At 41.2% G+C, this 27,774-nt stretch overlaps 1 protein-coding gene across 7 annotated transcripts in view; it reads right to left on the bottom strand.

The window, feature by feature from the left end:
- The window catches only part of mgat4c (mgat4 family member C), a 128,623-nt gene that overhangs the window by 87,242 nt on the left and 13,607 nt on the right, over positions 1 to 27,774 (bottom strand). For 3 of the 7 annotated variants that reach the window (XM_058076699.2, XM_078790769.1, XM_058076701.2), the window contains exons 2-3: positions 22,016 to 22,063; positions 3,830 to 3,884 (exon numbers count right to left, since the gene is read on the bottom strand). The exons of 1 other annotated variant lie outside the window; for it this stretch is intronic. In XM_058076699.2, the coding sequence (XP_057932682.2) occupies positions 3,830 to 3,845 (16 nt within the window). In that variant the 5' untranslated portion in view covers positions 3,846 to 3,884; positions 22,016 to 22,063. Of the gene's footprint in view, positions 1 to 3,825; positions 3,885 to 22,015; positions 22,064 to 27,774 lie in introns of all 7 variants that reach the window. 3 more of the 7 variants (XM_058076700.2, XM_058076702.2, XM_058076706.2) reach the window with 2 other exon arrangements.

Genomic DNA, 27,774 nt, shown 5'->3' with positions numbered 1-27,774 from the left:
TCTGTTTCATTATGTTTTAAAAATGAAATCAGTTCTGGCGGTGCGAGGTCGGCCGGTTGAAGTTGGTAACTCATAACAAGATCATGTTTTTTGAGCTGGTACGGGATCATTTCTACTAAGATTGAAGCGCAAACGGAACGCTGGTTGTGCACTTCATTATTTCTGATGGAGAAACAACATAATCAGAAGCTCTAAGCGAAGACGTTGTTCCATAGAATGGCAAGGAATGGAGTGTGTCATGTTTCTGTTGTACAGTCTCGTCTCGGTGGGTGGAGGTGCGGCCAGTGGATCAGAAGAATGTAACAATTAAATTAAATTAGTAGATTAGTAGAATCTCATCTTGTTCTCGTAGACCCAATGGCATGTATCATCTCATCCTGTGAACATCTTGTGACACCCCCACTTTTTATCTGAAACTGAGTAGTGTGTATGGAAAATGTTGGGATGCAGCTATGATATTCTTTACCTTTTGATTTGTAAAATATTACAAAAAAAGCAATCCAATGTAGGGCAAGATATGTTAAGCAGGTATTATATATGGTAATGGTAATGGTTTTATTTCATTTGAACATGCATCAGATTACAATTGAGTGCATCACATAATCAGTTCACAGTTCCACATGTCCAAAAGGAGTAGGAAGAAGCAAAGCTTATTAAATCCTACCCCTCCATTTGGTACTTTTATAATCAGTAACTGTTCACTTCCTGCTTTCCATAATACAGTTTAAGTTTTTTTTTTTTAATAATGCACCTCGTACTATTTGATATATTGAAAGAAAAAAAGCCTACATCTCAGCTGTAATGCGTACTTCAGAGCCCCACTATTGATATATGGTATATGGAGGTATAGATCAGGGGTGCGGACAGCAAGGAGTGGCCCACAGCATCCATCCGTCCATCCAACTATTTTTTATGCCGCTTATCGTCATTAGGGTGGCCCACGGCATATTCTATAAAATGTCTCTAATCTATAAAATGAAGCATAGTCCGCATTAGAACATTATGAAGGATTATTTAGGTCACACAGTGAACAAAAAAAATGTAAAATGTATGAAATTTCCCCCCAAAATAGCATCAACAAAGCAAAATGACTAATTTCATCATTTTCTGTGCTCCGTTATGAAATTGCGTACTAGATTTTCTGTCAATCATACACTCTGTTGGTGGGTGTTAATAATATTCCCACTCACATATTGTGTGTTTCTGCAAGTGTAAATGCCTCAGCCTGTGATAACTTCAAATGCTACATAGGACCTCAATGAAAAGTTGATTTGCAACCTTTCCTTTCATGCGGCCTGCCCACCCATCTGCTTGTTGCTCTCAGGCTAATCACGCTGCAGCGAGCTGATCAATGGCGTCTGAATGCAAGCACACTCTTGGACTTAAACAAGCCTGCTGTCACCACAAAAAGATTTTCTGCTTTTGACGGACAAAGATTTTCTTTGACGTGAGCGCCTTCATTCCATACACCTTCATGCCCACAGCCTCTGACAAGGATGAAAATTGGAGAGAAACATCCCACTCGGATGTCACAGACAATTGTATTTCTGTTGAATGCATCACATTCTTTGTAGGATGTCAGGCAATTGTTTCTGCTTCCTCTATGATGTTCTACCAGTCACAATTTAAAATCAATAAATAAATGTATATCTCCATATCCTAGCAAGATCCATTTTAATTATCACATATATATATATACGAAGGTGACATTTGTTTAGTTGTACTTTTTGTAAGAATCTATTGAGACTATGGGTACAACAGTACATGCATTCATAATCTGTTACTAATAATCTGTGATTTGGTATTTTCTACTTCAAATACTTATTTATTTATACTGTACAGACTCACTTCGAAAATGAAACCAGTAAAATGCAACAGAATGAAGAGCTGTGACGCATACAAGTGTATTGAAGCAAGTACCCCCCTCCTCTCCAACAATTCCCAACGCCCCCCAAAGGGGCCCCCACCCCACTATTTCAGTAGCATGCTTTTCAGAAAGTAGCAGCTCTTGTTTCAGGGCACCCAGAATGTTCTTTGCATGGGGATGAAACGCTGAAACGGTAAAATACTTTGCTGATTTGACCTGAAAACTTTTCCGTGTGGACAGACCATAAAGCTTTTCTACACTCACATCACTCATAGCATTCCATTAAATCAAAGTGCTGTGCTTTTTCTTTAGCTTAGTCAAAGATGAAAAACCCTTCAGATGAATGCATGAAAATGAAAGCGTACAAGGTCCCTCCTCTCTTTCAACCCGGGCGTTGTGCACATGCGGCGCCCGTTGGAGCCGGAAAAGAAATGTAAACGAGGACGGAGGAGGTGTGACGGCAGCTTGTCAAGTGATGAATATTTCACCCGGCTTCTCTTTCTACATTGCAGAACGTGAACGTGCATACACACACACACACACACACACACACACTGAGAACAAGGCTGCTGAGGTGTGGATGCATGCAGGGATGTATGGTTTTGCTGATGAATGGGTGAATAGGTGGTGGCATGTAAGGATGTAGTGGATGGACAAATGATGAAATTACATACTGATTGGATGGGGTGATAGACATATCAATGAAGGATGGAAGATGAATGAAATGGATGGCCTGATGGTGGCAGGATAGATGGATACAGAAATGTAGTGGAAGGATGAATGATGTAGGATGGATGAATCAGTGGAGTGGATAGTTAAAAATGATGAATTGATGGATGGGTTATACTGAAAAAGATGGACTAGCTGGCTGGATGAATGGTTTGATCGGCAAATAGATGAGTGGGTAAGTGGAATGGATGGATGGATGGTTGTATGGATGGATAGATCCGTGGGGTGAATGATTGTAGATTGATGGATGGATTACACGGAAAAAACTAGATTGGCTGGCTGGATGAATGTTTAATGATGGAATGGATGAGTGGGTAAGTGTGGATGGATGGACAGAAGGATGGACAGACGGACGGACAAATGTAATTTACTGAAAAAAACTGGACTGAATGGTCAGATGGGTTCAAAGATGAGTGGGCAAGTGTGTGGATGGATTGATGGATGGATGGACGGACCAACAGATGGATGGATTGTAATGAAAAAAACTAAGTGGATGGATGGATCACTGAAGTGAAAGGTTATAGATTGATGATGGATGAAGAGAACTGGACGAATGAGTGTTTGCTGTGCAAACAGATGAGTGGATGGGGTTGGATGGACATAATTGTATAACTATGGAGATAAAGTTGTATAAATTCGATGACAGCTGGATGGTGGGATGATGGATGGAAGTGAAAGATTAAGGGATGGATGTATGGCTGACTGATTTGGTAACCATGGTGACTGCCAACATGACAAATTTTCAGCATCTCCAGTAAACTCCAGCGTGATTTAGCTTTATTGTCACATGACGATTATTCCTGCAGTGCCCGAGTGTTGAATATGACACTTATTATACTACTCAATAACAGCAACAAAACATCACAGAGCCAATCTTGTGCTGCTTATAAGCGTATCATTATTTTGAAAAACTACCTCCATAGTCATTTGTCTTCTCCTTTGGACCGCATAGCCACATGACGAGAGCTAATGTCGAGCTTCACGGGCTCCGATTTTCCACTCGGAGAACTTTATTAACTTAATGCCCGGGAAACATAATGGGATTATTTTTCAAAGGCTCTGCAGATAAATAATAAAAACACTGGCATGCATTTCGCACAACTTTATTTGGGCGCCCCAACGCAAAGTGCGACGGCGCATTATGATTTAAAGATTTCAAGATGGACCCGGGGCACTGATCGATACATGGGGGGCGGTGAGGGCAGCTAAATGTGAACGTGGGCACTTACTTACTTCCACTGTGGGCCATCACTGAGCTCACACATCAAAGTGGCAGAGGTCCTTTAGGCTAAAAAGGAAGAAGAAACAAGAGGACCATTAAATGGCTGCCGCACACAAACATTAAAGCTCAACTTGAACGCCTGGGAAGAAGAAGACTTTAGGACTCTAGAGAAAGATGGAGGGAAGAGAGAGAGCGATATTGATTTTCCTTCCTGTGAAGTGCCGCTTCATCATTTTGCAAGATGTCTATCGACCGCTTGCCTTTAGTTTGTTTTTAATTTTGGGGCCTCAAAAAGCCACCCTCCCCTTAAGACACTTGCACCTTGCACAAGATGAATGGACGACCCCCTACCATCCTTGTTTATTTGGAAGTGATCATTGCTTGTTTTTATGGGTCGAGAAGGGTCTGAACCACAGGGATCTAACATTACATGTATTTTTTCTTCTGTACGGAACATTCACATGCTGCTTTTGCACATGGTACACATTGCGTGAGGGACAGGAAGTGTAACTGCCCATAATTGGGCATCTACGCTCTAAACAATCACAGTGGAACCTCAGTTCGTGTATGTCCTGGTTAACATAGTTTTCAGTTTACATCAAATATGTGGTCGTTTCATGTACATTTCCCAGTTAGCGTGCAATATGCAACTGTGTTTGTAATGTTCATGTTTATATTTCATTTAAAAATGATTTACACCAAAGCTAAGCAGTTTTATACTTTTTCTTTCCTTACTGTACTTACTTACTGTTCTTTCTTTACAAAATAAACCCAACCGCGATCTTAAAACCACAATTCGGTACATACCAAATTCAACAAAATAAGCATTATTATAAATTATAATAATTATTATTATCTAAAGTGCTGCACAGCATGGAGTGGTTAGCATGCAGGCCTCACAGCTAGGAGACCCGAGTTCAATTCCACCCTCAGCCATCGGTGCGTGGAGTTTGCATGTTCTCCCCGTGCATTCGTGGGTTTTCTCCGGGTACTCCGATTTCCTCCCACATTCCAAAAACATGCTAGGTTAATTGGTGACTCCAAATTGCCCATAGGTATGAATGTGAGTGTGAATGGTTGTTTGTCTATATGTGCCCTGTGATTGGCTGGCAACCAGTCCAGGGTGTACCCCGCCTCTCGCCCGAAGACAACTGGGATATACTCCAAACCCCCCCACCCCGCGACCCAGATAAGCGGTAGAAAATGAATGACTGAATGAATGAATGAATATTTCTAAAGGCACAATTTGATATATTGGCTCTGATTAGACTAGTTTAGAAGACGGTGTCTGATCCAGTCACCATCTTAACAAGCCCCAGCGACATGGACAAACTTCCAGCACAGCAGAGTGAACAAATACACAACACGCAGGAAGTGTGACGGCAGGCACAGGAGATGAAGTGTGCTGACAGTTTTGCTGTAATGAGTCTGCGTCCAGTGACACGACAGCGCGCTGACAGCGCTGGGACGAGGTCAGTCATGTGAGTCCGGCTCCGCCTCCTACTCCACCTCCAGATGCTGCGCCAACGTGTCAAGCACGCTGGGATGCGGTACTCCTATTCCCACTCCTTAAAGGGGACCTATTATGCTTTTTCCACTTTTCTGACCTATAAATGTAGTTAGAATGTTGTATTCTTGTGTTAAACCATGCCAAAGTTTCAGATAATGAGGTTTGCACATTTGGAAGTGAGCCCTGAAAAAAGTTTGGGGTGTCTCTGAAAGCTCGGTTTCAGAGTTTTTTCCCTGGTGAAATCTGTGACATCACAATGAGCCCGGGCAAAATTTTTTGTGGCCTTTTTATTGATCCATTTTCTACACTGCTTATCCTCACGATGTGTCTCCGGGCGAGAGGCGGAGTACACCCTGGACTGGTCGCCAGCCAATCACAGGGCACATATAGACAAACAACCATTCACACTCACATTCATACCTATGGACAATTTGGAGTCGCCAATTAACCTAGCATGTTTTTGGAATGTGGGAGGAAACTGAAATACCCGGAGAAAACCCACGCATGCATGGGGAGAACATGCAAACTCAACACAGACATGCCCAACGGGGGAATCAAACCTGTGTTTCCTTGCTGTGTGGCCTGCACACTAACCTTATTTTTACAGAATTATTGACAATTTCGTATTTTCATGTTCATATAGCTCTAAAATACACAATATATGTACCTTGAAAGATCAATCAAAATGCTCATGCTGATCAAAAATGGCATGGAGGGTCTCGTATGGAATGAGTTAAATACTTAATATATATATACAATAATATAAATAAAATGATGGCAATGTGGATGTTGCAAGAAAGATTCGATGTTTGGTCTTATGCAGAGCTTTATTTCTCAACGGCTCAAAACCACAGCATCACAAAGTTGGAATATGTCTTATATAGGGCTAACGTTTGCACGCCAAAAAACTAGGGATCAAACCATGCTCCCAACCTGCCTGCCGACTGGGTGAGAGATCTGCCTGATCTGATCTGAGGTTTGCCAATATGAAATAAACTCCATGGAAAAATTTCTAGCATAAATTGATAACTGCTGCACAATTCTGGTGACATGCCTGTACTGCAATACTGATGCTCAGAATTTACTACCATTTACGGAGGCATCAGTGTTAGGACAGTACAGAGTTGCATCCCTAGTTATCACAGCCACATTCATCTGCTTAGTATCTGCAACTCTGTGTCATCCATCAAACTACATTGTCCATCACATGGAGGCCACACAATGGCAGTGCAAAGAAGTAGCATTGTTTTGGTGTGCCAACAACAGCCCTCGGCGTGTCTTTCTTTACCAGCAACACACAGCACATTGGTGTGCAATCACGAGACAATGCAGGAGCTCAAAGGGTGCGTTTAAAATCTAAGAAGATACACTTTTGTCAGCGTCAGATCGCAACAGGAGTTCAATTTGCACGTCCTCACCAAGAATACTGCAAAAATAAACAATTGCTCCCGGCGTCGCTTTTTTCCATCTTATGCATATTTATTTGGAGGAGCGGCATGTGGGCGTGCAACAGCCTGCCTGAGTGTGAAATGGAGAGAGAGAGAGAGAGAGAGAGGGTGAGTGGATGTGTTGGGGGATTGAATGGTTGGGTGGGTGTGAGTATGCTGGCTATCCTTTGTCAACTGTTCAGTGCCATTTAATGGCCTGTAAAGGCCTTTTGCTGCAGAAAGAACAGGCAATTAGCATAGTGAGTGGATTACAAGATTGCTCTGACTCCAGGATTAATGCGTGCACTTAATCCTCTCTTTGCTGATACTATTTACTACTGGAGGAGAGCAAATTTCACATGTGGAGGGCTTCTTCTTCTTCCTTTCCCCCCACTGTGTACGCAAAGATTAGCCAAGAGAGTATTTAGAGCACAGGAAAATTGTTCTGCATGTTGTTCTGCGTTGCGAAGTTTCGCAGTTATGACGCAAAAATTACAAATACTGTAAACATTGTGGGTAAGTTTACATTCATTTACATGGACCTTAATGTAAGATTATCTTCAATACTAGCCAAGTCCCGGACTAGCATGACAGCCAATCAAAACCGTGGAAGACTTATTCAATTCACTCTGGATGTGAACACCTCGCTCACCCATGGAGTTGGTTAAATCCGCTGGTTGGCTTCTGTGTGCATGGTTTACTATGCATTGGCGATGAGTCGTTCTGTCGCCCGATAAACTGCAATAATTATTATTGTTGTGTGAGCCCTGTCGCTGAAATAAACCCCGTATGACGTCACATCACCATCATAATAAACTGACATACATGCAACAGTAGTCACGATTAATACAAAGGCTGAGATGGAGACCCAGGTTTGATTCCCTACTTGGGCATCACTTGGAGTTTGCATGTTCTCCCCGTGCATGCGTGGGTTTTCTCTGGGTACTCCGGTTTCCTCCCACATTCCAAAAACATGCTAGGTTAATTGGTGACTCCAAATTGTCCATAGGTATGAATGTGAGTGTGAATGGTTGTTTGTTTATATGTGCCCTGTGATTGGCTGGCGACCAGTCCAGGGTGTACCCCGCCTCTCGCACAAAGGCAGCCGGAATAGGCTCCAGCATGTCCGCGACCCTCGTGAGGATAAGTGGTATAGAAAAAGGATGGATGGATAGCCAAAACAGATATGATCGCGCCCTGCATTGGGCCCCTTCCACACCTGACCTAAACCTTATTGAGAATTTGTGAACCAAGGGGAAATTCAGGGTTTTCTACATATCAGCCTGTGCATCAGCCATAATCTTCTTTGTTGGAAGTCTAAGAGTGTCTTCTAAGGCGAAGCAGACTTAGCGTAGCCTTGACGGCGCTCTGCTCTGTATTCCATCATGCACCCTGGCGCCCGCACTCAGCTTTGCCACCAACTTGGCCTCCGTCTTGTATCTGCGCCATCGTTCCTGAGCAGTCGCACGATATCATCTTTAATCCGCCAGCCGCCACTTCCCTCCAGAGTGTTCTCAACTGCAGCCTCGGGCTGCGAGTGGTCAGATGATTGCCACAGTGCCAAGAGTCTCCAAACAAAAACAAATTTACAAAAAAACCCACATAACAGGGGTGAGATAAAATATTGATGCAGCAAACTACGAGAACCACTATCGTTTGGGATGAAGTAATTATACACTAGCATGAAAATGAAAAGGGAGTGTTTAGGGGTTGTTTGTGTCAATACTTCATGGCTGCTGGGGGTGGATCTACTCACTCATTGCAGAATAAAAACTAAAAATACAACCAATTAAAAAGGAATGTGCAAAAAAAACATCCAATGTTATGTCCATCATATGCGAGCTTTCACTGTGTAGCTACGATAAAACCATGTGATTCCAATCCTGTGATGGACTGATGGACCGCCACAGCAACCTGAACCTGAACAACATGAGCCGCCTCAACAATGCTATCCAGCCACAAAATTCAGATACCTGAAGCCCACCTTGAGAGTGCAGTGGGAAGACTGCACAAACTGCAGGAGCCATGTGGCCTTGAGCAGCATGTACTGCTCCTTTTCACCATGGAGAAGGTGAGACAACAACAAGGCATCAATTGAAAAATTCATTCCTCCTTACAGATCAATAGTGTCACATTGCCTGCTAAACAATAACACTCTACTATTGTCATTTATGAGTGTGAGTCATTTGAGTATTGGTCGATATCGAGTCCCGATCTGTATAATACATGAAAAAAATAAAGGAGACCAAAGAAAAACATCCAGGATGTCCCTTATTATTTTATTTTATTGGCAATGTGTGCAGAAAAGTTAGCCAGTTTGTTACCAATAAAAAATGTGCTTTACAATTTCAGAAAAGTGTATCCCAAAAATATTGTGATATATGCTATGGTCCGGGCTGCACACCAGTCGAGTGGTTAGCGCGCAGATGATCACAGCTAGGAGATCAGAGTTCAATTCCACCCCCGGCCATCTCTGTGTGGAGTTTGCATGTTCTCCCCATGCATGCGTGTGTTTCCTCCGGGTACTCCGGTTTCCACCCACATTCCAAAAACATGCTAGGTTAATTGGTGACTCCAAATTGTCCATAGGTATGAATGTGAGTGTGAATGGTTGTTTGTCTATATGTGCCCTGGCGACCAGTCCAGGGTGTACCCCGCCCCTCACCCAAAGAGAGCTGGCATAGGTTCCAGCATGCTCACCACCCTCGTGAGGATAAGTGGTATAAAAAATGAATGAATGAATGAATGAATGAATGAATGACTAAGATATGTTTGAACAGAACTCTTGACCAGGCCAACAACACAATAGCAAGACAACAAGAATACAAAAAATGTGGACCTGACAGAAGCACCACACTCAGCTGTGCTTTATTACGGCTAATGTGCCATCTGCTTCCCAGGGTGACTCCTCATTAAAGACGGAGGAGATAAATAACATATCACATTGGCAACACCTGCCAAATAGACGTGACCCATGTTGCCTTTGTAGGAAACATGATGGTATCTTTATATTTGGAGATGGTGTATAGCAGTGTTTTTCAACCTTTTTTGAGCCACGGCACGTTTTTTTACATTGGAAAAATCTTGTGGCACACCACTAACCAAAAATGTTACAAAATGTCACCACAACCTCACACGTGCATCAATAATTCTATCGGAGGAACAAGGTAGGTGTTACCACACGGACCAATATTACATTGCTCTGCCAGTCTTTACACCACAGACACTCCACAGTAGCCACGTTTTTACATCACCACTTTTTCTCTTTCCAAATGACCTTTCGGGAAACAATGGTATCCATGGAAAGCAATATTCCAATCTTTTGTCTAAATGTGCCGTGAAAATCAAACAGAATAGTCAATAGGGCATGCCCAGTAAAACGTAAACATCAACATCACGTGATACCGGCTTCCCCGAGTTTTTCTTTCAATTGTTGGAATAACTCCGTATTGCCAGTTTTTCGTCTGTCCAGTCTTGAAATTTAGTTTGAATCAAAAACAAACTTTGCTTAGTCCAGTGCCAATTGCTGGCCTCCATTTTTAAAACTGAAGAATGTCTGGATCTGCGTGTTACGTCATATCTGAGCATGCGCTGAAAGAACGCACCCAGGATAAATTTAAACAGGAAAAGATCACATTCAATCTTGCTAATATTTTATAATTAAACTCAGGACATGTTTTATATAGATATATATTTTCTTTTTTAATAAAACTGCACTTGTGAATGGCGTATAGAAGGGTTTTGATTCTGTTTCACAGATGGCGGTAATGCATACGAAAGCTGCTTGCCAACCGCCAATAAACAACAGAAGAAGAAGAACACCACGAAGAAGAAGGCACCCTGACAACTTTCCGTTTGAGCGGGTACAAGATACCTGAATTGGATTGGTTAAAGGAATATTCCATCCCTGTTCAATTCTTTCCGTTTGAGCAAATAAACCAAATGCAATTGGAATATTTGGGTCCATGTATACTATTGACATAATGGCTATTGACATAATATTTGCAAATGATGATTAATCAATGTTAATTATAAAAAGTGATATTGGATAATTCCTCACGGCACACCTGATGGTTTCTCAAGGTACACTGGTGTGCCGCGGCACAGTGGTTGAAAATCACTGGTGTATAGCACCTTTCATTGGTTTCACTCAACTTTTCATCCTATTATTTATTTTAACATAATATACACTGTCACATAGGAATACAGAGATTTGTTCGGATAAGAATGATGTCTTGAGGTCATCAAAGTCAGATGTGCAGGGTTTTTTTGTGGACTACAGCATAAAATGACATACAGTAGCAATAAAAGTGTTGCGTGAAATAGTATCACAAACAAATAACAAATACGAGGTCAAAGGGTTTGGCCTATGGAATTCATTCATCAAAACTGCCAAGTGCTCAATTTTCATTTTTCCCGTAAATACAGCAAATACTCACTTTTTATTAAGGATTGTAACCATGATGATAGACATATAATTCTCTGTGTCTACCTGTTATCCATAGAACTCTGGTTTTTATGTTGTTTTCACCTCTAAGTACAGTCTGCACTGGCGGAAACTATGCAATCCAATCCAACTGGAAACTGAGCACAGACATTCAGTGCTATTTGTGTTTTTATGGGACCAAACATTTCTGTACTTGAGTGAATGGGATTTTTTTTACCACCAGCGTAGAGGAAAAGTACATTGTAGAAAACATTGTGTTGACATGGCCTTAGTTATTTTTGAAGCCTGAGGGTCGGTCATCAATTACAACAGTCCTTTGCTGAACTGTCTCTGCTTGAAAGCACATAGAGCAAAGGAAGACGCTACAAGTAGGCGGCACAATGAGAGTTCTTAGGAGAAGACAGACGCATGCTGTGAGCCTCCTGGTGCAGACGCCACATGTGGCATTGTGGGAGGGAAAAGTCTCAAACAAAAAAAAAGCAAAAAGCTGAAGTCATCTTGCGGTGCGAAGACAACTCATTATACAACTCATGCCTCCTCACTCTATGTGCAAATGTTCTCAACAACACCATCTGCTTGTTTATTGCTATTATTTGGAAAGCTCGGCATTGTTGTCAGTACAAAAGAAAGGGAGAAATGTTTGATGAAATGTTTTGATAGTCATGTATGCTACACAAAGTCCTCAGTGGGAGTTTAGTTGTGACTTTCAAACACACTTGACAATCACCGCAACCCTCCAGCTGCTCCAAAAAATTTTGTGACCCTAATAACAAAAAAGAAAATAAGACATCTCAGTTGTAGCCAGCTACTGGTTCTGGTCACTCTAAAAAAATATGTTCCTAATGAAAGGTCATTTACTTTTTGGCTGCTTCAACAAGTAAACACCTCACAATGGACAAAATCAATCAATGAATGAGAGGTCCCTGAATTTTAATGTTCGTCTTAGCAAGACACATTGCACTCAAACAATAATATAACATATATTGAATAATTGTTCAGCTGTTCTGTACCTACTATTGTCCCAGATCACACTTTCTATAAACTTCAATTGAGGTGTATGTGATTTGGCCCCAGTGCCATTTTCAGCACGTCAAATAGTTCCAACATAAAGAAATGTATCAAATCAAGCTGATCATATTGGCAAAATTACATGTAGTTATATCACCTTATGTTCCAGAACTCAGACTACCTCTAACTACAAAATTGCCCTTGTAATTTCCCATTCAGTCCCTGATCATAGGCTGTTCTGATTTCAGGCGTTTCATTGCTATCAATCTGGTGAAAGAAGATCAAAGACGATCCAAAGAAAGGGTGTCTCCAAGAAGACGGTTCAGAGGAAGTCTGCCACAGTGAATACACACTCCACACTACTGAAGAACCTCATGGACTTTGAATGGGATTTCATATACGGTAGGTCAGTGAGCTCTATTTTGTCTCTTGCTCTCAATTTCTCATGTTGTTCTGACAGGGTGACAATGCAGCATTAAACATGAAATACTTTGATATGGTACAGTGCCACACGGTAGCCGGGAAGACTTGGGGGGAATTGAACTTTGGTCTCTTAGCTGTGAGGCCTGCGCGCTAACCACTCGGCGCCGTGCAGCCTACACTAAAGTTATCATCCAAAAACTTAATAATAATAATAACGTCACAGTACAGTTAAAAAGTTATAAAAATTCATGTTGAAATGTATACATGTCAAGGACATCCGCTATTCATCACGGTAACAGATGCGGTGGACCAATAAGAGGTTGCGTGGAGAGCAAACGAGTTTGCGTTGAAAGGTGTTTAGTCTGAGCTCAGACCACTACAACCTTTAGAGTGAAAACATGAGGGTGCAGGGGTCAAAGCCATTTAGCACAGTAAGTGAGCAAACAGGCCTCCTGCCTCCTCAGTGGACTGATGGCCAAGATGGCCGGGAGCTGCCTTCATAATGTAATCCCATTTGCTCTCCAAGGAGCTCAGCCTTGTACTTCCTTCAAACTTGCATGTCAACAACACACTCACTCGCTTCCACTCTGCCAGGATGCCGTGATGATGCCAGAGAGAGGAAATTGAGAGCCTGGGCATCTTCCATCTTTGCTGCTAAGTCCTATATAAAGCCTGCCTTACCCTGCAGACCTCCTTCAAGGCCAAACAACCCTAATGTAGCCATTGACGCACGTTTTTAACCGAATCCAGATAAAGACAGAAGTTAAAAAGCACGAGAACAGCAAATGAACTAGGATTTTTGTACACTGCAAGCGGTAGCCGTGCTTTGTTGCATTCACGGAAACGAGCACCAATTCAATTACACGCTGGCTAAGGCCTGGACAAGAGCTCACTTATGCCGACAGGTGGATGCCCAGGTGACGGGGACAGTCACTCGAGTCAGCCTCCGGTGGACCAACACAAGCCAGCCATGAGTGAGAAAAGTGTGGAGGCTAATCCAATAAATTTACAGGCTATGGGCTCTAATTTTCGTGGCGCAGTGCAAAGTGGCACAGGGTGGCGGAGCGTGGCGCACCACACGCAGTGATAATTTTGTCCAGTGCGCCACTGTGCGCAGCCAATTTGGTCATTTGTTAGAATAGGCCGTGCCGATATGACAAAAGGGGAGGTGTCCACATTTATTAAAATGCCATCCAAACAACATTTAAGAAGTGAAGACTCCTCCAGAAAAAGCACTAGACAGCTCCACTCATCACTCATCTGCGTGTCTGTGCCGGACGCCTTTAAACAGCCCAGATCGCCCCGCCCTCCCCTCACCTCAGTAAACATCCGATCACTGTTAGTATGCAAATGAGCCAACAGTCCAGCCCACAGTGCGGACTTTGTGGAAAACAGAGAAAGTGATACATTAGACAACTAATAATTGACAGCAAAGAGAACTGACGAACAACACTGAAAATGGCCACTCCATTAGGACCCCATCCTTCAAGCCATACTGTGTGAACAACGCACGTTATACCAATGGATAGGTTTCGATAAAGGGAAGCCCTATTCATAGTTGGTAATATTGTTTGTAACCATGGCGATGTAATTTACGACAAAATTGACAAAACATTTCACTTGATTAGGAACCCATCCTTCAGGCCATATCTTGCAAAGAGCCCCCCACATAGGTTATACCACTGGATAGGTCTTGATGTGGAGAAGAGTGCTATTTATATTACCATATTTTCACGACCATAAGGTGCACTTAAAAGCCTTACATTTTCTCCAAAACGTGTGGCGCGCCCGATGGTGCAGTGCACCTAATTTGTTGTAAGGCGGACGTAATAGAGGACCTTCTATAATGAATGGAAAGAAGACCACTTGAAGTTTATTTAAATCAGAACAAGCCAATGAGGAGTGTGATGATAATAGTAAAAAACTATGTGATTTTTTAAAAATGGCTCTGAACGTGTGTTCCAAAGAAATCCTTCGAGGGAATCCCATTATTTGCAGAAAGATGCAGTGACCATGACTATATTAGATGCTATTTAGCTATCTGCACATGTAGTCTTTGTAACAAAACAATAAAGGTGTTATATAGAACCAAATAAAGGCACTTAATGAAAGGCTTAACCCAAAGACAACCACTGGGGACTGGCGCCAATAAAAAACATGGATGAACACCATGGATCATTGTGACTGTCACACTTTTCATTGAGTTGATCATTACAGCCGTGCAGCTGCAGAGACAATTAGAGGCAGTAATGGAGCACGTTATGGGTCCACCGAATGAACCGATGGCTGAGGACGGGCTATCACATGGGGAGACATAAACCTCTTTGTGGCATTTTTTGTTGTTTTTTTTTTTTAATCAGCTGATCCATCCATCTGTTTTTCTGTACCGCTTCGTCCTCACTGGGGTCGCGGATATGCTGGAGCCAATCCCAGCTGTCTTTGGACGAGAGGCACTGTACACCCTGGACTGGTGTCAGCTGATTATATCAATAAAATCTGTTTAGACTCTTCAGGCTGACTTTGGTGATGGAAGGCCGCCTTGTTGTTTAACAGCTTTTTTGCTTCAGTAACTCTTGTTGTTGTGTCTTGTCAAACAATAATATACAGCAGGCCGCAGAGCGACACTGCGAAATACGACCAGGGATTAGGAGGCCATTGCGGTATTATGAGGACCATGGCCACGGCACAGTAGACTACTATTAAAGACACATTTCAACAGCAACAACAACACCGCTATGAGGGGCGTGCCATGGTGGATGATATAGTTACTCATTTGAATTCCTTGCTTTCTGCGAAAACGGTCTGTTTTAATTTGCAGCCACTCCGCTGTGGTTGGTCACACTCCTAAATGCTCACGAGGACTTCCGAATAGCTGCCGAACTAAACTTTATAGGAGTTGATAATAAACAGTGATTTATCTTTATAAAATTTCGGCATTTAACATATAGCCATATGTGTGGAATTTTGAATTTGATTGAGAAGTACAGACTGGACAGTCCAAAGTTTCTCTATAATGTTACACAGACAACCGCTTTTGTTCTATTACATACACAAAATAAACACAGTTAGAACACTGATAAATTGTTAGGCAGACACTCTGTGACATCACAGAAAGCCAGTGCTACAAAACATTCTCTGAAACTGAGTTTTCAGAGCAATTCTAAACTGAAGGCTCACTTCCACAAATGCGCAAACCTCATCATCGGCATCTTAAAACACAAGAATACAACATTCTAACAACATTTATCAGAAAAGTGGAAAAAGCACAACAGGTTCCTCACTAAATTGTTTTTGTAACACATCCATGACTCTGAAGTCTCTGTCAATGTCCAAATGTATTTTTCAAGAACATGTTGACCAATTCCAAACTGACTCAAACAGCCATAAGTTGCAGTTTCACTTCAGTCTTGTTGGTGTCAAAGTGAAAGCTATGCTTGAAATGTATAATTTCATAAAAAGTCATTTTCTCCCTTTTTTGTTAAAAACTGAAATTATGCTTAAACATACCTATGTTCTACTGTTGATTAGTAAAGAACAGAAAAAGGTAGAAACAAACTTTTTTGGATAAAAGATGAAAGTCTGATCTTTCTTTTGGTATGTACCATGCTTATGTACCCAATAACACAATAATCTGTGTTTAAAAAATCTGTCAAAATCAACAAAAATAGCCTGTACTGAGAGGGATGTCTTTAAAAATGGCTGGGATTGAATGAGTTAAAAGTTACATTAGTACCGTGTGTCTTTAGTGTTGATTGTCAATATAATCATGTTCATTGTGTGTGTGTGTGTGATTTAATTTAGCACAAAACTTGGCATAACACCTTGCAGGTCGAGCATGCATGTTTCCATTGAGTGCTGTTAAAGGTGAGCAGACAAGGTAGCTGTGCTTGTAATGGTGTGCAATCACGAGGTATTCACTCAGTAACGCCGCACAAATGCTTTTTTGAGATTGAGGCCTGATTGTGTTCATTACATTCACAGTCACCCTGTTTTTTTTTTTTGTTGTTGTCATTTTTAGGTGTGCTGAGTCATGACGCATTGATAAGAGTCAGTGACTCATGATGTCATCCTTTTCAGCTCTGGTGTGGATGTTTTTTGTGACTTCGGAAGCCTACTTTTATACCACTTTTATTTTACACCAACATTGCAACAAATAGAGTCGGGCTGTCCAAACTTTTTCCATCAGGGGTAAAGCGAAATATGTAGATATGCTAAGAATATATATATTATTTATATTTCATATTTCATATATATACGTATATATATATATATATGAAAAAACCTGCATCTCAGCTTTGTGATATAGGTGAAAAATTGTATGATTATAGTATTAGTATTTATAGTATTAGTATAGTAATAGTATTTTATGACGCTTTACTCTTTTTTTTTTCGATTATTTTTTCTCCAGCATACCCGCAATCCTACTGAGGACAAACAGTATAGAAAATGTATGTATGCTACATTATATTTTTATAATGTCCCAGCAAATGGCCCCCGGGCTGTATTTTGGACACCCCTGATATAGACACTTCATCCCGGATCGATAGCCGTCCTGGTGTCCAAATGAAGTCGTCATGTGTCGTTATTGCCTAACCCACTTTGAGTGCCAAGTCGGTGCGGGATGAATAACAAGCTGGTGTTGCTCTTTTGAGAGTGACATGAGAAAGGCGGAACTTGAAAAGAGGCTGGGAGTGCTAATGAGCCTTATTTTAAGAACACAACGCACTCATGAATATTTAACAGCTTGTCTCCTTGATGAACCACCAACATAAAAAAAAGTCTGATGAAGCCAACATTATGTGCGAAAAAATAATAATCATCTCTGTAGCGCTGCTGCATCTGCTGCTGCTGAGGTTCTTTCGCACAGCTTCTTTCTACAACTGTGCTAAGGTTAGTGATATACTAAACATTTGCTTTTGCAACAGCATTATAGTAATTTTCATTTCAGTCTATTCGTGTAGGGGGAAACGGCATGTACAAAACTGGACCAAAAAAAGCAAATGAATGGTCATGAATGTACAGTACAAGATAAGTACACTAATTTATAGCAATACACCCCTGCTGACCTCACTTGCTATGAGTTATTTATTGAATTCAATGGTGTTTCTCAGCTTCATTATCAAAATGCTGGCAGTTGCAACTTTCTTTGGCTCCATGGTGGGGGGGTTTCCATCTGTGATCAATACAAAAAACTGAAGAACTACAGAGTCTACCACTTATGACATCGTATTAGCATGCACATAGGCTGCTAGGATGTTTTGTGAACAATATAGTTTAGGGACACAGCTGAACTCACACAGTGTTAAAGGGGACCTATGATGACTTATCCACTTTTCTGACCTATAAATGTAGTTAGAATGTTGTATTCTCGTGTTAAACGATGCCAAACTTTCAGATAATGAGGTTTGCGCATTGGGAAGTGAGCCCTGAAAGAAGTTTGGGATGGCTCTAAACCCTCTGTTTTAAAAGGCGTGGTAAACCTGGCCCTCTGTGATATCACAGAGGGGTGGACCTCATTTGGTTCATAGTAAGGAGGCACTTAGGCCTTTGTGACCAATCACAGCATGCTCGACGGCGGGCCGTGGGTGGAATAAATTCAAACAGACCGTTTTGGCTGGAAGTACAAATCAAAGGAAATAAAGCTGGAATAGGTGAACATTCTGCAATATCTAAAAAGTTTTCTGTTCTCATTCATATAGTTCTAATGCGCACCGTGTTTCATTTTATTTCTAGAGTAAGCTGTGGGCCTCAAATAGGCAATTTAGTTGAATGAGAGGCTAAAATTCTCTCAGTATGATATTGGTACAAGCACAATCATAAACATATTGTTAAATAGCTCTCTGACAGTGTCAATCCACCCCCCACATGGAGCAAGTACTCAGGTTTCCCGTTAAAAAGTCTAATACCGTCATGAAACGAGTGTTGGACTCCTCAGTAATGGACTTTTCAGCGAGACATCACCTTTTAAGAGAGCCTTGTGATGAGTCTATAACATCAGTCTCTGTGTTTAATGAATGTGAAGGCGAATGAATCAACAGCCTGTCGAGGAAAAGGACAATTTTATGAGCTGTGATGAATGCTCAAGTTCCTACACGCCCAAAAAAGTCCCAGAGAGATCCCAGGGACACACTTTGTTGCTAGGGAACACCAAGAACGCTATTCCTCTTGCAGGAAAACACCTCCTGTGTCCAATAATTATAAAAACCAGGGGCATCCAATAGGGGAGAAAAATTGGAATGGTGTACCAGGGTCCCAAGACCGGGATCCCCTGAGCTTCTGTACAGTTTTGTTAAATTAGTTATCAAAAAGCTAAGTTATAAGGTTGTCTTTAGGGTTGCTATTGCAGCCTACCGCTAAGCGGCAGACAAATTTTTTAAAAAGTTATTTGTAGTTTGTAATATGTTAGTATTCATACAGTTGTAACCAGGGTTAGGAATGAAGTCCAGAGCATAGTTTCCCAAAGTGGGGTACGCGTACCCCTAGTGGTATGTCAATTGTCATAGGGGGTACGTGAAAAAAAGGAAAATAACAACCAGTGCATAACACTCACAATTACGAGTTCGCCTGAACGCCTCTGTGTTCATCATACCAGCAAATAAATAAGTTTAAATGATTATTTCGTGCATTATACTGTTTCATTCATAATTAATCACCGCACCGTGCATCAGTGAGTGAATGAGGCTCTTCCATTGGTTATATGTATTTTGGTATTTCGGACACTATTGAGAAAGATTCCATTCGGATAATGGACACTTAATACTCAACGACCAAGATGATTAAACACCTCATGGTGTAGAAATAACAGAATGCCTCATCTTTGACGCGCTACATCGGACTTCCTCGAAGCAGTCACAATCAGGGAAGTCAAACAACAAATCACGTCTGTCTCGTGCCAATGTAACTGAGAGTTTCAGGATACCCATTTAAGTTGTGGAATTTTGGGATAGACAGCAGTGGGATATTTTCCTAAGGAATTAATCTGAAGGTTGTTGTTGCAATTCATCAAGCAATCAATTAGGCCCTAGAAAGACCAAGTCAATATTAACCAAGCACAAATCATTAAAGTTTGGAACGAAACATATCACTTTGTTTTTAAATCAAAAAACAATTAATTGTCTAATCAATTAGTTATTGTTACATACATTGTGTGTGTATGGGGGTGGGGGAGGTGGATGTTGTGCTACACCCCTTGTAAAGACAGAAGTCCATTAATAGAGTGGACAATCATATTTAAAAGACAAAGTCCGCATTTGAAGGCTGTCAAGTCCATTCCAAAGCAACAGGCGGCAACCATGACATCATCACATCACATCAGACAACCATGTAGCACAACTATGCATGCTATTTGTGCAACGGTACATGTATTCATAATCACATTCTTGGACCATATTATGGGGGCCATAATTGGCCAAAAGCTAATTTATTACTGGCCCTTGGGATATTGGAATAAAACAAATGAATTATAATGAGATTAATTAATATATCGCACTAGTTTTCTTTGTCATCTATAACACGGCTGTTTTGTTCAGGTAGCTTCGCATTGACTGACCTACATTGGATTGGTTTCAGTATCTTTAATGTACAAATTGTAATAAAGTGGCCTCCATTTCCTTCAATTTTTCAATATGCAGGGAAAAAGTTTGGACACCCTTGTTGTACACTATTATTTATTACATATAATTGTGTGTAATTATGTGTTAAAAATCTTACCAATGTGTGGCTACTGCACATCCCACGAGGAAAACTGTATAGAAATGTTAAAATGTCAATTCTTGGGTGCAGACTGCGTCCTTCGCTTTGCATCCAAACACCGTCAAAGCGGATGAAACAGCAAAAAGTAGGCCTTCTTATCAAAGCAGGCTGGTATTATCTCATTAAGGCAGATGCAATAGGTAGCTGGGGGTTTCTATGGGGTGGGTATGGGTTCGAGTTCCAAAGGGAAATGAAACAGTTTTGCCTGTATTTGCTTTGTTATTTAGCTGGAAGAGCAAAAATTAATTACTTTCACTCTATTCATTAGCGGGGCCGTAAACACATTAGTCCAATGAAATGTCTTTGAGCACACCTGGCCGCCTTATCTCTTCTCCTCTGCAAAGGAGGCAGGCAGGCGGGCTGGCGGGCTGGCGGGCTGGCGGGTGGGTGGGCAGGCTCGCTTTTTGCCAATGTGCTGCAGGCAGGGTATTAAAGAAAGACGACGTCATTCATAGGATGCGCTACCTGCCGCCTGGTCGGCCCGCAGCCGCCTCCCAGGAAGCCGTAATGCATGAGATTTGTCAGTGTCAATTCCCAGACTAATCTCTCTGCCGCACCTCCGTCGGCCTATACATTGGCTGGCTCTGCCGCCTCGCCTCCGCACACAAGCAACAGGGAGCCATGCGGCAGGGAAGTCACCTGAGATAAGGACGCATGTGCAATCAGCGCACGTTTCTTAGCGACACGCGAGTGGCACGTCAGCACATTGCAGACACAGTCCAACAAGAACTAAAACTTTTTTTTCCTTGAAAATAACTCCAGAACACCAAGCTGTCTCTTTTATTATATGTACAGTATACAAGAGTTCCTCAGTCTACGTACGTACGAGCTCCATTCCTAACAACTCATAGTCGCAACTAAACTATAGCCAAATTAGCTAAATGATCACCAATTAGTGTATAAAACACATGGATATACAAAAGCTATGAAAAAAGAAAACATGCTTTTATGATATTCTATATAATAAAACACAGGTTTTATCATTGTTGTTTTCTTAATCTGCCTGGCACTTAGAAATGAGGATTACTGCCACCTCCAGACCTGGAGTGGAACAGTATTGACTTTTTTAAGTGGAAGCGCCCAAATCAGGGGTGTCAAACTTTTCCCACTTTTTTAAACCAACCCATGTAGATTTGATTAGATGTTTTTTAATATATTTTATCTTTGTGTTATTAGTCACAAAGCCTATTATTAGTATGAACTTGTTTTCCTTATAATACTTTTTTTGCTTTTCCATCAACAAAAATTTTATCTTTCTTCTTTTAATTACTTTTCTTATTGTTTTATTTATTCTTTTTTATTATCAAAATATTATAACTTTTCCCCAACTTAATTTTCCAAAAATGTATTTGTTTGTTCTTTTTTCCCTTTAATTGTTCTGCTTCATGCAATTTGTGTTACATCATGAGTTTACTTTTAATATTTTGTCTCTAAAATTACTGCTTTTTTCCAATTTTTGCTTTTAGTTTACTTGTTTAACTGTATCTTTAGAAAGTGCTAAGGGCCAAAATAAAAAAAAAACAGTCACAAGCTGGAAATGGCCCCCAGGTTGCACTTTGGAAAACCCTGGCTCAAATGATTAATATATACGAGTGCAGTGTGAATGGAAGCTTAATAATTAGTTTCTTACCTTAAAGTGAACTTGTAAGCAATGTGGCTTGCATGTCAAGAACATCAGCTAGAAAACACAAAAGACACCGTCACACAACAGAATGTACATTCATGATATAAGACACGCCTTCACATAAAGTCAACACTATAGGCATTCATGGATGAATACAATTACAGCATAAGTTGTTATTGTGGAGTTTGCATGTTTATATGTCTATATGTGCCCTGTGATTGGCTGGCGACCAGTCCAGGGTGTAACTGGCCTCTCGCCCAAAGTCAGCTGGGATAGGCTCCAGCATGCCTGCAACCCTCGTGAGGATAAGCGGGTGGGTGTATGGTTGTGCTACCTAGTGGAGAATTGGTAAATTGCAGTCTGGGTCATGTTGAGATGTCAAGTACTGTTTTATTGTCTCTGTGGGCTAACAAAAACAATAAAATAAAAGTGTGAGGAATGAAATGTATGAGCACGACAATTTACTGAGTGAGCTTATTGTCATGTATGTGATTACAGTTCATTTGCATGACACACAAATATCAGTCATTTTAACGACTGGCTGAGATTGATGGCCAGGCTCCACGAAGGAACGAGGCTTTGATGGCCACTTTTATCATCATCATCATCATCCTTTATGGCACATTTCAAATCCAAAGCCATCCACAATGTCTGACGTGAGGACGCGAGGTTGAGACAGACGTCCTCATTCACAGGAGATGGAATAAATAATCGTGTATATTTATGTCACATGCCAAATTAACACGTGCGGTAGAAACCTGAAGCCGTCATTCCTCACGTGGTAATGTGGAGATCATCCCGCACACGGCACGTTGACGTATTTCGCTCCGAGCTAACGACCATCAGCTCACCGCATGAGACATCATGCCTCATTCAAGGCTGTCAGAGGAGGAATTATCATACTGAACGTGTCAGTGACTTAGACCAGATGTTGAATTCTATGCAAAAAAAAAAAATGTAAAGACCCGTTCGTTTGCAAGCACGGCGGGTTCCTCGGAGACAAACTGCTAAAACGGTGCCACGGAGAACAAAAAAATCAATATAATAGTGAGAGTATTGTGCGAGACAGCTGCAGTTTGCGTGACAGACAAAAGGTTTTTTTTTTCCGAAAGAGTGTCTTTGCCTCACATCGCATTATAGAACATCACACAAAACATAATAACTTTATTTTCAGTTCTCTATGATGACATTTTCTGTCAGATAATTGTTAGCACAAGGCACAAAAAAGCCTAAAAATACCTCCTTTTTTGAGAAAAAATGGTTAGCACGTTAGCTTGTAAATGGCTATCAGCATATTTCTGTCGTGTTGAACTAAGGAAAAAGGAAGACCAAAAATGTGCTCAAAGATGTGGACAAATAGAAGACAAATAGAGGCACCATGCTCAATGGCATTATGCTGCATTATGTCTGACACGGTAGACTTACTTTTAAAACTGGAAGTATACAAAAAATACTACTTTTTTACATTAAAGCATTGAATCAAAATAAAAAACGTAATTAGTAAAATATAAATCAACAAAATGACATATTTGCATGCCTACAACTACACATGCCATTGCAAAATGATGTTATTTATTCCATAACCTTGTCTCTTTTCACCCAGAGGAGTAAAGCAAGTATCGCTTCACACAACATGAAGGTTCTCTCTTTTTTATCTCTCCAAAAAGGTAGCTGTTAGCTTCCCTCCGTATTTGATGTTACACAATAAATGTGTAAATGTTCAAATTGGATTAAGTGGTGAGGAACTTGTTTCTCTTCCCTCAACACACACGCACACTCGTGAAGGTTCCGCATACCTCAAGCAAGCTGGCAGGAATTAGCATCACAAAGAGGAGAACATTAGCGTGGCACACTTCACGCTCCCGCTTACTTCCTGTTGGGCCTAAATGGAAGAAAATATGATGTGTGTTGTCACAAACATGAGTACAAATCCCTGCTGCAGCGTCTGCCACACTGCGAGACGTTTGTGATGTTTGGCAGTCATTTCCATTCGACAACGGACATTTGCATTTGTTTGATTTGCAGCAGCCGTGCGCGAGGCCCCTTTGTGCGGCAACACAGACAAATAAATTAAGAGCCATCCTTCCTGGCACAGATTATTTATCTCTGCACTCAAACTGTCTCAACTTGGGGAAACACGGCTGCAGCTTCACTGCACTGACATTGTGTGTGCCTGTTGTGCTAGCCTGATACAATCACTATGTGTGTGTGGGTGGGGGGGGGGTGCGTGTCGATGGCGGATTAATCATGGTAATGTAACGCACGCCTATAGCTATCAGTCCTCAGCGCTAATCCTCCTGCATTAAATCAATTTTCCACGTCAGCTCAGGCAGCCTGCAGGAAGATGACTCGCCAAAGTGGACAAAAAGCAGCCCATCAGCACCAAACCGGCACCAGGAGAGTGCAGAAACATATGCACCATCACATGCACGCTCATTGACATCAACTTCACAGAACGCCCAACATTACGTTATTAAATTAAACTACAATGTGACAAAATGCAATGCTGCCATAGCCAAGAAAGCATGTGACTAAAGGAAGCCTCAAAATTTCGGGAATGCTTAAAAGGACTTAAAAACAGCAAAATACTTCTAGCTGTGTGGCCTGCGCGCTAGCCACTCACTCACTCACCGTGCAGCCTTGAAGTATTACATGTTATCATTAATATACATGTTACTACATGGTAACTAGATAAAGTCATAAAACCTTGTTAGAGAGAAAGAGAGATTTTTGGAGGCGTTTTAATAGCAGTCTTTGTAGGCGGCATCTGTGTATCCCATTTAAATAAGGTACCCAAAATAGTAGGACCAAACCTATGTAACCCTAACCCAAACCACTACCCATTAGTTCTTAATTAGTTCCTCAGTAACTGTATTTTTGTGTACCTTATTTTAAAGTGAGACCTATTTTTAATGCACAGAAAAGAGAAAGACGTGTGTTCATGTCTCACATAAGTATTGTGGATGATGGGGAACATTTTTAAAAGTAGTGCACTTTTCCTTTAAGTGCAGAATACACTCAAACCTGCAGAGAGAGTGGGGACTTCAAGGGCCACATGACATTCACTGTGACCTTTATAAACAATGACTGGGAAATTAACTCCAATGTACTGCAAGCCAGGGTAATGCACAAAACACACACAAGTGCACATTTAAGAAGTACTTAAGAGATCAGTGGAAGAGTTGAAACAGCCAGTAGTTGGTACCAATTATGTTGCTAACATGAGTGTAGGACATTATGCTCTTTTTTTTGGATGTACTATGTCTTATTTGATAAAACTACATGATTTCTACATTGTAATCAGGATTCAGTGTTGTCACTTTTTTTTAAATTTAAGATGCTGTCTTAATATACCATTCAAACATAATATAAAATTAAGAATTGTAGAGTAATTTTAACTAGGTGGTGCAGCTGGTATCAGTGAAAAAGAACGACCGATACTTGCTCCGCTGATCAGCTCCGCCCCCACTGCAGCATTCGGAACAACCATGCGGTGAGCTTGAGGCTGTGATAATCCGTCAGGCAGCGCCTTCAAGCCCCGATCCCAACCCGCTGTACTTTCAAGTGTAGGCAAAATTCGGGATGTGTACCGCCTCGGTAGGGATTTTTGGAGCATGCAGACACTAAGGCTGAATCCCAATTCTACCCATGGCCCTTGGCTTGGCTCTTACTCTACGGTTTTGCGCGTTCAGGAGAATCAAGTGGTGTCCCAATTCTCCTTAAATCGAGAGTTAAGGGGTAACTGCTCAGGGCTGTCGACCACTTGAAACCAAGTGTCGTCTGGGACCAGACGACAAAAACATCAACGACAAGAAGAGAGCGAGGCCAAAACAGGGAGGTTTTTAAACCTTGAAATGATGCTTGATAAGGTTTATACATTTGTTGAAGTTTGTGATATTGCTATTTGTATTTCATATGCATATTTGATACATTCTATTTTTTAGAAATGCTTTTACTGCGCTGCTTACAAGCTGTTATCTATTAGAGTTGTTTGTTTTGCAATAAATGCTACAATTTGTAGAATGTGTACCTTTTATTTTAAAAAGGTGTTCCGAGGTAGACTATAGAACATTGCAATAAGGGAACATTGCATAGGGCTAAGGCAGGGGTCTCAAACATGCGGCCCGCGGGCCAGATGTGGCCCGCAGGACACTAGTTTGAGGCCCCCGCCTTGATATGAAAGTTTAATGTTAGTGCGGCCCGCGCAAGTTTGATATGGATGCTGTATGGTATCATGTACCCAGAAATAATTATTACGTTTGATTAATGTTCATGTTAAAGGTTAAATAACTGTTAATAGTTATCCTCCCTATCCCTGTGGAAGTGGTAAGTTTTTGGCTATTTAAGTTGAAAGGAAATAACTTGAAGGCTACCGTTTAGGTCGCGAGCTCTCTACTTTGCGAGTTAGCATGTGTCTCAAGACCTATGTCTTAAGAGTATAAATGTGACTATAGTCGTGTTTTCTTTATTCTTGATTTGTTTATTTATTTTTCATCTTATTTTGTGTAGAAAAATAAAAAGTAAGATATTTGAGAACAGTGTAATGTTTTATCAGAGCTTTTGTCACGCCCTGTGTGGGTTCCCTCGTGACAGTTTGTTTGGTTTCCGTTTTGGACTCTTATGTTGGTATGTAACTTCCTGTTTTGCCCTGTCTTTGTCCGTTGTCATAGTTACCCACACCTGTCCCTAATTTCAGTGTCTATTTAGTTCAGGTGTGTGCTTCTCCCTGTGGGGGATTATTGTTGGTTGTCTGTCAGCAAGTTGAGTTGCCTTATCTTCTGCTGCTATTATAGCCAGAATAAATATTATTTTACCTGCATTTGGTCCTGCTCTCTGCATCCTGGGGTCGCACCGCAACATAGACATGCCGCTCCGTGACAGCTTTTCTTGTAGAAAATCGGAACCAAAGCAAAGTTTATTCATTTTTCAGTTTTAAATAAATGCGTTTTTTTTTTTTTTTGAAAAACCTGATTCAGCCCAGTCTCACCCACACCCTAGCTCCAGTGGCCCCCAAGTAAATTGAGTTTGAGACCCCTGGGCTAAGGGATAGAATTGGAATTCAAGTAACACTTTTAGTGGAGGAGGAACTTTCATTGTGTGCATGCAGGGCTGTATCGGGCTACAGATGACGCGTGTGCCCTCTACAACCACTTCTGACTCCGTGGTGGGTGGACTTCAGTCTGGACGCAAACCTCCTTTACAATAAGCTATGAAAATAAATGTTACAAAAATGAGCAGCTCTTGGCCATTTTCATTTTGTAAAAGTATATCTCACCAGAAAAAAACTTTGGTGACCCCTAATATTATTTACATTTACGCTGCATGTATGTGATCAGTATTGGTATCGATATCAGAAAATTTCACTCATGGATTATTGGTATCAGTTTCGGCAGCATAAAACCCTGATCGGAACATCCACAATTTTAACAATTTGTAGAATTATATTTTGTGTCATATTGGTAGCTGCCCTGTGTGTATTTACTTATCTCTTCTCTTCTACTCATCTGACACCATGACTATGATTAGTGTTCTGTGCAGTTATCCCCCTTTCATTCTGGACTGCTATGTGCCAAACAATGGAATGCGCCCTCCTTTTATTGTACTGCTTGTTTGCGCTAGATATGCTGAGGCCTATTCTAGCTGTCTTTGGGTTAGAGATAGAGTACATTGTGGACTGGTACAATAGTGTGCCATCTTTGTTAACACATTCACTACCAAAGATGTTTTTATATGTTTAGTTCAAGCAGACCGCTCACTCCCAAATA

Source organism: Doryrhamphus excisus, linkage group LG1, assembly GCF_037039965.1.
Source record: "Doryrhamphus excisus strain RoL-2023G ecotype Guam linkage group LG1, RoL_Dexc_Guam_v1.1, whole genome shotgun sequence".
Classification (NCBI taxonomy): domain Eukaryota; kingdom Metazoa; phylum Chordata; class Actinopteri; order Syngnathiformes; family Syngnathidae; genus Doryrhamphus; species Doryrhamphus excisus.
Note: the sequence above shows the minus strand (reverse complement) of the source record. Positions and strands in the feature narration are given on the sequence as shown.